Here is a 14648-nt window from a genome sequence, read left to right on the forward strand (position 1 = left end):
AAGTACAGATGTAAATCCAGACTGAACTAAATGCTCAGTTGCAACACTGAATCTGTCACTCACACCCTCTCAACCTGCAATTTTCTGCTCTTAACATCCCTATGAATTAATTTTCTGCATCGGTGCTGCCTTCATTTATCTAGTCCTTCATACATATTGTTTCCCGGCTTGCTACATTTAGTTGACATTTAATCTGTGTTATTCCATTCAGTATTGTTAATGTTTAAGGTCAAATGCTTTTACAGTTTAATTCACCGTTTTATCTGCACTAGTTCTACATTTTTCATCTTTTTTCTGTTTTACTGTGTTTAAGTACAAAAAGTAAACTTCTTAGTTAATAAGACACAAATTTAGCAGGATTATCCTAGCAAACACATTGATTACTGCCTGCAAAATAGAACTATAATAATGTAAGGGAAGAGCAGTGTGTAAATATATAATTTCTATTCATAGGAACAGGTGGTTCTGTCTGAATTCCCATCTATCCCTGAGCCAGTACACACAGGCAGAGGGGATTAAGGGAGGGTGTCTTTCTCTCTCGCTCCCTGAGGATGTGTAAAGGTCTGAGACCACTGATCAAATATCTCCCATCTGTCTGTGACACTGCTCTGGACTGTTGTGGAGGGTCCAAGTCACCTAGCTCATTTGTATGCCCTCCGCAACCGCCTGCATGTCAGCAACTGCTACACAATCTTGAGTACGGTGAGCAGACTAGAATGTGCCCTACAGAATGTTTTACCACTAAAAAATATGGATGTCGTGTTTTCATTTTTAGTAATTCTAGGGTCTGTGGAAAAGATGTTGACAAATAAAACCCACTGCTGCATGTGAAAATTATCATTAATTCCCACATGCTCCTTATTTCTCAGCGGAGGTGAAAAGCAGACAGAGCTTCAAGTCATGCCTGCGAGGTGTTAATGAAGGAACTCAAGAAGACCAGCTGTGTGGCTCTTGTAGGGCCACAACAGGGGCTCAAAAGGTATTCTTAAAATGTTGGCTGGCGTAGGCAGAGAAAAAAGATGTTAAGTGGTGTGATGTGTAAGCAAACACACCGGCTGATTGGCTATCCACTTCAGAAGCTGCTTTTAGGAGACAGCAGCAGCAGCAGCACACTAGTTTTGATTTACTGTCTGCTTCAGTTAAAATGAGATGAAATTCAAAAGTGGGAATGACTGTTTTTTAAATTACTCCCATCAAATGATAGTGGCATGTGGGTTTTAAACGTGACCGTACAGTATATCTATAGCTCATTAAGGCAGTCATCCGTGTTAAGCTAAAATGACACTCAATTTATTCTTTCCATTAAGGCACATGGGTTGCATAAACCCCACCTGTCAGACTGTCGAGCCATTGCGCCGCTTCCTGGGTGAAGGGAAACCGCCGCTGTTCCAGATGGCTTACTGTGCTGTCAGTGGAGGGGATCAATGAGGAGGGCATTGAATGAGACCTGACACGAATGGAAAGGCTGCTTCCACTGGATCATCCAGGTTTTCCATTGAAGTGATCACTTTGTGAAGGAGGTCAGATGTTTGTGTTTTGAGCCCCGATGGAAGCTTTAGTAATTTGTATGTTTTGGTAATTGTATTATAGCTATGATTGATTCAAATACAGTAGACTCTGGGGTTTTCCTTCATTATATAAGTTTGTTTCCTCAGGAAAAGTATGAAGAGAGAGATGCTGAAGTTCTCTTTGCTGTATTCAAATAAAACAAAAATGACACTAATATCAATGCAAACCTAATAAACCTCTCTTTATACTCTTGCTCTCTTTATATTCTACCCTAAGCTATTTGGATTTGATATTTATGACTTTAATTATGTATTATATGAATATCAGAAAACTGAGTAAATTACTTTTTTGCTTACAATATTCCCTCTTGTTTGCCAGTTCAGATCCATCACACAAATGCACATCTATATGAGACGGGTGGTTGTTGGATAGGGCAGAGACTACTTGGCATTCTCATAAAAAAAAAAAGAAAAAAAGAAAAAGTTTTCCACTCTACTGGTTAAATGATTGGGCCTCTTCTTCTTCCATCACAGCTGGCGAATGTTTTGCAGGGCTGAACTGAAGAGCGCTTCCGAGTGGCTTTGCCTCAGTTCAAATATATGAGTGATTTCACAAAGTAAATCTCTCTGGCTGGCACCCGCCCTGGCACCGGCATGTGGCCAAAGGAAGAAAAAAGAGAGCCCAAGAGCATAATAACGACAAACAGTATGTTTTGAAGTGGTTGATATCCTGTGGTCGTTGGCATTCCTCATCCACAAGTCACAATTTCCAGTGCTTCCAAAACTCCCCAAGAGCTCCTATAAAACATACAGGAATGTAGTGGAATCAACCAATATTTTGTCATTAACTTAAATATATAAGTTTTATTAATTTCAAGAGGGAAAATTCAAGAGTTCTTCTGAGATTTGACTTGAAATGATTAGTTGAATGAGTGTACTGCTGGGAATTCAATCAACTCATTAAATTAAGTTTTTTAATCAGATGTCAAATTGAATCTGATTAGATTTGCAATTTCGAACAGCTACCCCAAGCAGTTCAATAAATTAACAGATCTAAATCTACCAAATGAAGATGAGGGGTTACAACAACATACAATTTTTAGCCAAGATAATGTTTGGTGGTGTTAGAGGAACTATTTGTATGTGTTGACTTGAAGACAGTCCTTTCACTCATATTTTTAAGCTGAATTTTTGCAGCATACCTTTTTTTAATCCCCTTTTGTTTGTCTTTTCTTTCAAACACAAGGTCAGTTAAGGAACACTAGTGGCAGTGATACACCGTACTTGATGACCTATCAGATTCTGTGACCTGCAGTGTTGGTTCGGTTTAGGCCTTAGGGTAATAATATCAGGGTAGGTCACAGAATCTGATGGGTCACCAAATATGGTGTAACAGCAGCGCTAGAGGGGATTCAAGTCTTGCTGAAAGACATTTTAACCGCACTAGAAGTTGCTGTGACACATGGATTTGAATGTGGGCATTCCAGTTGAAGGATGGCCTCTTTTCCCTCCAACACTGCTTGTACAATGGGACAGTTTTGTGGTGTGAGAAGCACACAACAGAGATATTCATCTGGGTGGTATGTACCACTAGAAAAGAAATTCCGCAGAACTAAGAAATTGTCATATTTGGCAGTGTTGACATGCAACACCACCCTGTGTCTATTGGCTGATAATGGCTTTGTACTGTGCTGTATATCTTTCTGGGTGGCATGTCAAGGCAATTGCAACCCTTCCTTGGCCTCCTGCCATGTGGATTAGAGAGCCACAGAGAAAAACCTAATGCACTCCATCTGTACTCCATGTCCTGAAACTGCTTCCTATACTGTCTCTGGTTTGCTGCAGCTCTGGTATCTGCCTCCACCTTTAAACAAGTTATTTCAAGTCATCCAACTGCAGACTTTCCTCACTTTAAGGTGGCTTTCTGTGGAGGTATAAGCCCTCAGTTTCATGGACAAAATGTTCATCCTCTCTATTTGCACTGCAACTGCATCAAGGAATGCTGATTCTCAACCGAGCTGTGAAAAATTGATCAAAAGGAAAAGGAGTCTTACGAGAGAGGTGGATTAAAAATGGTTGAGCAGTTGCGAGTTTTTGACAACTACTCTAAGGTGTGAGTGTGTATGTAGCTTGGATAACAAAGCCAGCAATGGGGGAGAGATCACAAGACACAAGGGAGGAGAGCAAAATAATGCAAACTGCCATCACACTGCTTCTCCTCTCAGTTCCTATACAGATGTCATACAATACCACATCATGCAAGGGATGTTTTAAAATGGCAAACAGGTATGTCTTTCTCCTACATGGGTTAACTTGCTTTAAAACTTTCCATTTTCTAGCTCATTTTTTAAAAATCCTCCAGTCATCTAAGTTTTAAGGCAAGACATTGCAGCCTTATTCTCAGGGCATGGCAGGTGGGAATGAAATGGTCACCCTTCATCAGCTTGTTTATAATCACAGAGCAGTGCTGCAGTTTGCTCTCATAGACCCTCTGGGACACTGCCTGTGCAAATCTGCAGTCCCTCGCCACACATACAGATGTGCTGAACGGTTATTTTAGATTCAAACACTGGCACAAGCTGTCAGTGATCTGTAATGATCATTTCACTAGAGGAGGGGGGGGGGGGGGGGGGCACAGCCTGCTGTTGAGATGGCAATACACAGACAGCCCAGGCCGAACACCTCTGCAGGCAAGACGCAGCACCAATCTGTGCTACAGCATGAAACACAGATACGGTGAAACAAAGTTGTTATCAAAAGTGATCTGTTTGCGATAGTGTGAAAAATGAGGATGCAAGTTTATGTGCATTGAAAATGAAATATTCTGACACCTACATCGAAATGGATAAATGTGGGGGAACTGGCTTAACTCAGAATTCATCTCCCCCTTTAAATGCAGCTGCATGGCCATTATATTGCGCTCAATGCGACCTGCAGATTCATAAAACTTGAAAACCCCGCCTACTTGACAGCCAGCGTCTGTTTACGAAAAGTCACGGGAACAGCATGGAGCGAAAGGTACCTCACAGAAAATGTCATACGTTGCTGCCAACAGCGGGAACAGCAACCACGATCCTCACAATGTAGTCTGTCAAATTTGTCTTGTTTGTATTTTGATGCCTGCTGACATTGCAGCTTTGATTAGAAGCTTCTAGTTTTGTTGCTGTGGGACTTGGGGGAGAAAAAAAAAACGCGTGTGCCGGGAATATATCTGATTCAGTATTAACACCCATTCCGATTTAAAACAATGGCGAGGCGTAAAAGGCGCAACCTACTGAATTGTTGCACTTAAACCCAGCTTGGACCATATAGGAGCAGCTCCCCGGCTCCTGCGTTACAACAGGGAACCACAGGGCTGATAATAAAGAGGCAGTCGGAACGACATGGAAAGCCCGACCGAGAACCCTACCAGGGCTGCGGAATATTTGAAGGAGCTGAACAAGATCATCGAGACCCAGCAGGAGTTGCTGGAGAGGCAGAGGGGAAGGATAGAGGAGCTGGAGCAGCAAGTGTCCGACTTGTGCACGGAGAACGCCTGTCTGAAGGAGCAGTACCAGCGGCACCTGGCAACCTGCAGGCTGCTGCAGGCAGGCAGCAACAGCCTGGTCACTCTGGGAGCCATAAAGGAACATAGCACACAGGAAAAGTAAGACATAACATCCTCTGATGTTGTTTGATTAACATATTTCCTTCATATGTATTGATCAAAGTTGAAAATTGTACTTGATTCAAGTAATAATTGCTAAATCAGAGCCCAGATAGTCATATCCAACACTGCCACACAGTGATCCGCAGACTACTTTGATTCAGATGCTTATTTTCCTTTGAGTGATGCTTGCTGATGGAAAATGGGTCGCTCATTCATGGAAAGGGGAGATTTTTTGACCATATGTGTGGAAATATGCAGGGAGAGAATTGGTCCATAGCACCATAATAATGTGAGGGACAAATAGTTTGCCCAACTGCTTCATTTTCAGTCCATTTGTGTTTCATCTTCATTTTTCTTTTCATTGTGTGAATGTCAGTGTGAAAAAATAAAGCAAATCAAGTTCAGATTGAGATATGCTGTGTAAGATACACTGATAAAAATGTCCATGCAAAATACACCTCTTTAAGTGCTCAGTTTAACAAAAAACCCCAAAACAAACAAAAACAGGTCAAATAGAGCATCTGATGATTCTGCTTTGTCATCTTTGTTTGTAGTAGTTTGATATTTGTCAGGTTCTGTAACTTCAGCAGACTGAAGTCTAAATTGTGGATGTATCCTATATAGCCCTCAGTGGTCTTGAAAGTGGATTTCATGTGCATGGACAGGCACATTAATCCATGATATATGGAATGTAATAGCTGTAACCCCTGGGAAAAAGGAGCATACTCGGGATAGATCCATTATGCAATTATGTTTTAGGGCTGGCCCTTTCTGGAAGCAGTGGTTTAAGCTTCAGGCAGAGCAGAGCATGTAGTGCAGACGTACTGTAGTGGAGCATTATATCAGGAGTGCTGGTAAAGACCTTGATAGTCAGACACGCTGTTAGGATTACCCTCCCTGCACCCGCTCTTTGTTGAAGTTCACACTCTGTTGGCTATGTCTCCAAAATGCCTCAGCATGCAGACATTTAACTCCGCTTTTGACAGTCTGCTGGATCATGTGGTCGTGGTTGACCTTTGTCTCCGGGGGCGTGTTAGTGTCATGAAGATCAGTGGCAGCAAATCAATAATGATGACTCACGGACAGTATGTCTTTGCTGGCTTATAAAACCAGACTCATGAGATTGGGACATACTTTAACACTGACCTTTTGCGCATACCCTACATAAATTTCACTGTGGCGCTGTGGAGTATTCTGTCTGACTTCTCTGGAAAATCAGTCTGTCACCATCTCTCATTCTGTACCGTCACAGTGTCTGGACACTGTTTCACTCCAGCTCTGGTAGACTGGCACAGAGGTTACTGAGGAGCCTGTGAGTGCCCCAGTGGACCTGATGAAATATGACAGCTGTTAATAATGTAAAGTGTAGTTTATGGAGGATACATCAATGGACAATTAAAACAATGCAGTGGTCTTTAGAAAGACGGATTCTGAGATCTGCAAAGGTCATTTTAGCATAGAGAAAATGGGATTTAAAAAATGTGTACTGGGGAATTAAACTGTCTAACCATCCATTTTTTGCCACTTATCAAGGTCAGGGACACAATGGCAACAGACAACCAGAGGAGCCCACGTTTTTGGTTTTTCTGTGGGATTCCTAGAAATTCCCAGGCTGGGAGTCATCTCCTAATCTGCCTCTCTCTGCAAACTTCCAAAGGGAGGTCTTAGGCTAAAAGCAATTTGAAGACATAATCTTGGGCTCTGGTGACTTGCGATTGACATTTATGATTTTTTGCCATGCTAGCGGCATCATGGCATGACTCTAAGGATGTCAGTTAGTCCACCACTTTGGTCCAGACTGAAATATCCCAACAACCATTGGATGGATGGATTATTAATCAAAAAATTCGTAATGCAGATGATGGTGAAGATTTTGCCAGTTTTAATGACCTCAGTCACCTACAATCACCTCTCAATTTTTTTCTTTTTCTCATTTTTTCCTGCTTGTACCTGCAATTTTTTTTGGCCACTACCAGAGTTTGTGACTGTACTGAGGGTCAGAACAAATACTGACACATAGATGAGACCTTTTCTTTATGGCATGTTCCCTCTTCCCCTCAATATACCCATCATATATATTTGTGAGAAGACACTCTGTCCTTACCTGAAAAAGGATGTCTTTCGTTGTCTGTTAGACAACCATGGCTTCACATTTTTAACGCTCACCTTGACCACTTGCTGCAAAACACACAATACAAATTAGAGATCACATGTCATATCAACATCATCTGCAAACAGCAGATTCTAATGCTGTTTAAACAGACAAACTTCAGGCATCATCTTTGCCTCCCTATCCTGTTTAAGATCATTCACATTAATGGAGACAAGGATATCCGGCTTCCAGTGACATGACAATCTTGAGGTTTTTTTTTTTTTAACAGTATGCCAAGAATGTAGACACAGCTCTGTTTGAGCTGTCAAGCCTGTCCCGCTAACCATGGTGGTTGTCATTCTAGCTATGTAATCAGGAACTGACATACACCTACTACTGTAAGGAAGAAGGTGAATGCGGTTACACAAAGTAACTGTCATGAACTGGCTGATGGGATGGGGGAAAGCAATCTGGGTCCTGAAGACCGTGATTTGGGATATTCTGCTATCCACAAAACACAAGTAGACAGGTTTAGCAAATAATCCTGAGCCCTCTTTTACCTGTGAAAGGGTAAAGTCAGACCTCAGATAGTTTGACATTTAGGTATATAGGCTTATTCACTTTCTTGCCAAGAATTAGAAGAGAAGATCAATACCACTCTCATGTCTGTACCCTAAATATGAAGCTGCAGCTGGGAGACAGTTAGCTTTAGCATAAAGACTGGAAATAGGGGGGAAAAGCTAGCCGAGCTCCGTCTAAAGGTAACAAAATGTGCATACCACCTCTGAAGCTCTCTTATTAACATGTTAATCTTGTTTGTTTAATATGTACCAAAACCAATGTGTAACAGAAGTCTTTATGCTAAGCTAACTGTCTGCTTGTAGCTTCATATTTAGTGTATCCCAAAAAACTTGTGTCCTTAAAAGTCTATATATTCCCCAAAGTAGAGCTGCAACTAATGACTATTTTCATTATCGACTGATGTGTTGATTATTTTCACAATCAATCAATTAGTTGTTTGGGCCATAAAATGGCAGAAAATGTCAAAAAGCTCAAGATGGCATTCTCAAATGTCTGCTTTTGCCCTGACCAACAGTACACAACCCCAAAGATATTAGAAGAAGATTATAGAAGAAAATATTCACATTAAGTAAGGTGGAGCCAGAGAATTTTAGCCTTTTTTTTCTCTCAAAAAATGACTCAAAACAATTAATTGATTATCAAAATAGTTGGTGATTAATTTAATAGCTGAAAACTAATTGACTAATCATAACAGCTCTAACCTTAAGACCATGAGTTTTTGTGTTTTAGAAAAAAGATATTTCATCATTTTCAGGAGTGTCCCGTCTACTATCGTAGCTATTCCAGGAAGCAAGCTCTGCCTTCCAGGAAGGCAGAGCTTGCAATTGTTTGGTAGAGCCTCCCTGTAATCCTCCTCCTTTTTCAAGATTGCATCACCACCTCTGTAGGTATCCAAACAAGACTGAAGAGACACGTAGTGCCTTTCCATATCTCTATGCTAAGTGTATGGATCTGATTTGCTCTATTGATCCTTGAAGGGAAATTAGCAATGTTATGGTAGCTCCGTGCTGAAAGGACCCACTCAGGTTTGAACCCAGGACCATCTTGCTGTGAGGCAAGAATGGTAATTGCTGAGCTCATGCTGGGTGTTTTTTATAAGGAGAAAAAACAAGTTTGGTGAGGTGGTTGTGAGAAGAGGACGCAGTAAGCCCAAACTGTGTGTGTGTGTGTGTGTGTGTATTATATATATATTCTCATTCCAAGTGACCTTACTTAAATTATTTTCCTGCTTTTGTAGTATTTTACCCCTTAGTTTAAATCCATTGTCTTTATACCAGTGTATGCAGGTTGTCATGTAATATGTAGTGCATTTATAGTCACATTGTATTTTACCAAATACAGACATCTTTTAGTTTGCTTCCCTTTTCTTTTCAGTTCCTGAGTTTGTCCATGCAGGAGCCGTATAGTCTATTTGTATTAGATTGTTATTTTGAATACACCATGTATGCTGTCAGTCCTCAGTTGGTACTGGATGTCATCAGTATAATGATTGAAAGAAAGGAAGGAAGGAAGGAAGGAAGGATGAAAAAAAACTCACAGTATAAAACAATCTTTTCTTTTTCTGTTCCAAAATAATATATAAAATAAGTGACAGATGAAGAATTTCTCCTGCTGAATGATACATTAGATTGTTTGCTGCTAACTTGGGTTGTCTGCAAATGGAAGGCTTTTCCCTGTGTGTTGTTTGCACTATTTTTCCCTCTACCCTCTTTTAGAAGCAAAGTGCACAGAGCAAGAAATGTGATGCACCACTGATAGTGGAACCTGTGGTGCCAAGTCAACAGATTTCTCTGTGAACTCTGCAGGACAGGCTCCTGGCTAACGTTGTCGGTCAGGTTCTCAGGGTGTACGACTGCTGCACAGGTACTGAAAGTCCTCTTGGTGTGCACTGACCCTGATGTGGATCCATAAACTTGACCCACCTAGGTGATTGTAACCCCCAGGAGCTGGTTAAGCAGAATCCGCAGAGGGGAAGGTGGTTGCAGTGAGTTAGTGGACCAGTTTCTGTAAATGTAAAGCTAAAAAATCCACTCCTGTTTCACAGTTTCCTGACTTCAAGTTAACAGGTTGATGTAGTACGCAGGCGAGAATTAGCAATCACACACATATCAGGTTTCTTCTGTTCATGGCTCCTAAGTTGCCTGCCTTGTCAGCCCTTTAGTCCGACAGTATTTATGCTGACCCTATGCAGTTTTCTCTCCTAATGGTTGTTTTCAACAGCCTTCTACAGTTACTTGTATCCCTTGTGCTCACTTTGGAATTAAATGACAGGTAATACAAGATAGGGTTGCACATTTTTGCAGCACACATTGGTGATAAATGACTTAATCGTTTGAACAGACTTTGACCCAAAAGTGTCTGGTCTGTGTAGCCATGTAAAAAAACGTCACAAATGAGTCTCTGAATAAAACTAGAACGGTGGTCGTGTTAAATGTTTTTCTTGCATGATGCAGTGGAGGATGGTGGTTTAATCAGAGTAGATCCACCGTGATCTGATCCTTTCCTCTGGGGTTTAGAGCGGCATAGTGTCTGAAAGTACTTTCATTTCTTATCTGGGTGCTGCTGGATGCATCTGCCAGCCCACATTTAGCATTCAAACTTTGTTCCAGGCCCGGATAGCCAACTGACTGCGAACAACATTTGGGACGCTGACATGATCGTTGGACAGATAATGTCTTCATCCGCAGATGGCAAAGAGCTGATTTGTCATTTTCTGCCTTGTTTTAAGCTTTCAGTTAAACATTAAAAGTGTATTTAAAGTTAAATTTCCAGACTGAAAACTCTTGGTTTGGTAATTCACTACATTTTGCATCATATATGACAGGATATTCATTTCTGTATTGCATATTCAGAGCAGTGTTATGTCTCAAATAAGTACTGCGTGGCAGTGGTGGTGGAGGTTTATTTATTTATTTATTTATTTTCAGGCAGTTGTTTGAATTCAGTATGAAACCCAGTGAGTAAAGGAGCATAAGTAATCTTGACTGATCAAATATTAATGAATAACATGACAAATCATCACTAACTCCAACTCTCTCCCTGTTAATGCTCTAATGGAGCTAATACAAATGTTTCAATTTTGATGAATGAGCAGCAAAGCTCTTGAGTTGTTGATTCTGCGCCAGACGTGGGCCCGGATTTGTGCCAAAACAAGGCTTGGTTACAATAAGATTTTCAGAAGGCAATATCTATATATTTTGTAGAGTGTTTTACATTTATTGCACATATTTAGCTGCTACTGAACTGTTCAGTAATGGCTTTGACACTCAAGACGTGCAGTTGAATGTGTTTGACAAGGTAAAGCAGCAGCAGCAGGATTATGCAAACAGCTTTCTTATTAATGGAAAATTGTTTTTAGTTGTATTCTAGACAGTGATCTGATATTGCAATTTATTGTTATTTATGCCTGTTTTTAGCTGTTTTCGGGGCTTAGTTTTCAAAACTTGACAAAAATATGAATGTTGGTTGGTATGAATGTAATGTTGGATTTAATTTTTTGAGTCCCCCTGTTCTCAAAAATAAGTTTGGCATATTGTTACTTCACTTGGATGTTTGACCTTCAGTGTGCAAAATGATGATGTGCAGAGTTTGGCACTAGAAGGCTGTTTTCACAATCATCTGCTAAAGGGGGAAAGTTTGTTTGCCTGAGTTAAACACTGACTTTGTTGACAGAAAATTATTGGCAACTAGTTTTTCTGATTAATCCTTTTGAGTCATTTTTAAAGTAAAAAGAGGCCAAAATTCTCTGGTTCAAGCTCATTAAATGTTTATATTTTCTGGTTTCTTTGATACTAAACTGAACATCTTTGGTTTGTGGACTGTTATTTGAGACAAAACAAAAGATTTAAGGTTGCATCTTGGGCTTTGGTGATCACTTGGGCAGTGATTCACCATTTTCTGACAATTAATTGAGAAAATAATCTTCAGTTTAATTGATAATGAATATAATCATTAGTCGCAGCCCTACTTACAAGCATAATTGTGTGACATCACACCTAGTTAGACAATAATAGTCCAATATGCAATTTGCATAAGTATGACATGGAAACTTGAAACCTCCAGTCTGCATACAGTGAAAATGGACTTTGTGTTTTGTCAGTGGGGGAGAAGGAGTAGATGTCATTTTTTTCTTTTTTTGTCTTCAGGCACAAATTATTATCACAAACATTTATTTCCTAACATATGTGGAGTATTTTTGTATGACATAAACATATCTGAAGGGGATATTTAAGCTTTATAGTTTATAAATACTCAGAAACTTGAGTAGTAAACAAATAAGTGTACAAATCAGCTGTTCAGCCTTATTGGTTGAATGAAGAAATGAATAATGATGAAGGAGATTATGAACAATAAATTAATTTATTCAAAGAAATTATTAAACATAAATAAAAAAAAAACATGGTAATCATTTCATTGAAATAGTTTAGCTTTGTGGATAGATACGTGCTGTATTATGCTCAGGTATTTTAGTATATTTCATAAAACATTACAACATCAATCTTGTCTGAACACAGTACATCCCAGATGAGTCTGGAATCAAGCCAGAGGAGTTAATAGTCAGAAGAGTTAATCGATATATATTGAAGTATTTAATAAAGGTCCTTTTACATTGTCGATTTTATTCTATCCTGAATTATCTCTGTACAGTTGCTGTGGTTTTATATTGCCTTCTGTATTGGTTGCAGTGACTGTAAGTTGGCTTCTGTACTGTAATTTGCTGCCTAAGAAAACCTCAGCTGCCCCTACTAAGTCCATTGGATGGAGACTGTGGATTCGAGATTGGCAAGTTCATAAATAGTTCACCCCAAGCCAGCGTAACAGCTTTAGCATGTGTTTTGGGACCCCTCGGCAGGAAATGATAGTATGATGGAGAAAGCTGTTTCTTGTGGCTGGCGGCATCCACTCATTTACTCGGCGATCTGCTGAACAATCAGTGTGCCAAACCAAATTTACGAGCACAAGAACTCCCTCTTTCCAGCAAACCCCCCTCTAATGAAATACCCCTGCTAGATTAATGTCTATGTAGGGATGATTTGCATTCAGATCCACCTATAAATCTCAAGCAATGGCCAAAGAGCATTTGCAACTTGCACTCAAAATCAGCTGCAGGCTGCCTCCAGCTGTAATGAACTGTCCCTTTTCACATCACAGTGTGGTCGCAATCTTGCTGGAAGAAAGCCTCGCTCTGCTGACCTCTGGTTCCTCCAATCAGGACTATTAATACAGAGTTAAGGTTGGTTTGTGTCCTTTGATGTAGTTGGTTGTCCCTTCAAAAAGGATAATGATAGTTTTAATGACCAGCGTTACCTCTATCAAAAGGTGTTACTGGTAAAGGCCACACCAAGGGTGGGGTTGGGGGGATTTGTGCAACACAGGCAACTTAATCACATTTAAATCACCAAACTCGAGTACGGACAGCTGGCTCATTGTTAGTGTCTTTTAAAAAGCAAGAGATTAAGAAAAAGTTCTGCTATTAATTCCTGTGACATTTGATAATACTTGGAGGATAATGTGGCTTGATAGGAAATTTTTCAAAAGCAGAGCCTTGTGCAGAGCCCATTGGACTTTGAAAATAGGGGAGATTTTCTGGGACCCCACCTGACCATAATTTCTACGTGATGAAAAAGGTTTCCTCTCTTGGCTTCAGAGATCTAATCACCAGAGGCCTTTACTGCCTGCCCTGCTGTAATGTCAGAGCAAAAAGGATTGGGTTAACGAGTTCAAAAAAAGGAAGGTGATGATGATCACTGAAAGTAAAATGGTCTGGTGGATAGATCTCTGTGAGCACCCCTCTGAGTAACATCATTTTTCAGAAACCTGGGGAAAACAGAAGAGTTGACAGGTCTGGCTTCAGGGATGAACAACATCCTCCTGTAACTGAGGTGTGCTGATGGACATGTATGGCTTTAACTAAAGCCGCAGTCTGTGATCAGTGTTAAGCCATTGCATTGCAGTTCAGTTGATTCTATGGTTTTCATTTAAGTGTCAACTAATAAATCTGAACTGATTTGCAATAACATTAGACTTTAAATGCAAATCCCCAATGCAAGCCCCCTTAATGATGCTAACGTTGAGGTGTACACTGATGTTGGATCAAGGTTTGATTCTTATCAATGTGGATAGTTCGACTTTTAGGGAAACATGTTTATTCACTTCCTTGCACTCTCATATCTGTACTATAAATATAGGGGCTACATTCAGCAACGTCAGTGACATTGCACTTTCAGGTACTTCTGTGTTGACTTTAGCCTCAAGAAGTGGCAGCTGCCTCTTGCTTTGGACAGAGCTAGATGTTTTCCTCCTGTTTCCAGTTACTAAGCTAAGCTAACCAGTGGCTAGCTGTAGCTTCATATTTACTGTACAGACACGAGAGTGGTATTAATCTTCTTATCATGATTGTAATAGAGAAGATGTGTTCCTCCTGATATTGCTGTTATGCTGTCAATCAATGTTATCAATTCTTTGTTGTTTACATTTGGGCCAAGTGTTATATATTTTTGACCAAATACCTCGATATTGATATTGCAACAATATTGTAGGGATGACTATTGGTGCTTTCACAAAATATTTACACAATGAGATTTTTGATAAATAATCATGAGTAATGTGGATACAATGACTAAGTAGTTAAAGGCAAATCATAGAACAGCTAGAACAGTCTTGTAAGTTCAGAAAATGATATCACTTTACTGTAATGCAGCCTTTAAGAGCAGGAAAAGACAACACTTATGCCATATCAGGATATCCAAAATGTAAGACAATATCTACTCTCATATCATGATATTGATCTAATATAGATATATTGCCCAGCCCTAGT

The 14648-nt window shown here is 40.0% G+C and overlaps 1 protein-coding gene across 3 annotated transcripts in view; it reads left to right on the plus strand.

The window, feature by feature from the left end:
• Nucleotides 1-4472: 4472 nt before the first annotated feature.
• iqsec1a (IQ motif and Sec7 domain ArfGEF 1a) overlaps nt 4473-14648 on the plus strand; it is a 97032-nt gene continuing 86856 nt past the window's right edge. For all 3 annotated transcript variants that reach the window (XM_042408858.1, XM_042408860.1, XM_042408866.1), the window contains exon 1: nt 4473-5154. In XM_042408858.1, the coding sequence (XP_042264792.1) occupies nt 4892-5154 (263 nt within the window). In that variant the 5' untranslated portion in view covers nt 4473-4891. The remainder of the gene's footprint in view (nt 5155-14648) is intronic.

The sequence above is a fragment of the Thunnus maccoyii genome, chromosome 4 (assembly GCF_910596095.1).
Source record: "Thunnus maccoyii chromosome 4, fThuMac1.1, whole genome shotgun sequence".
NCBI classification, from domain to species: domain Eukaryota; kingdom Metazoa; phylum Chordata; class Actinopteri; order Scombriformes; family Scombridae; genus Thunnus; species Thunnus maccoyii.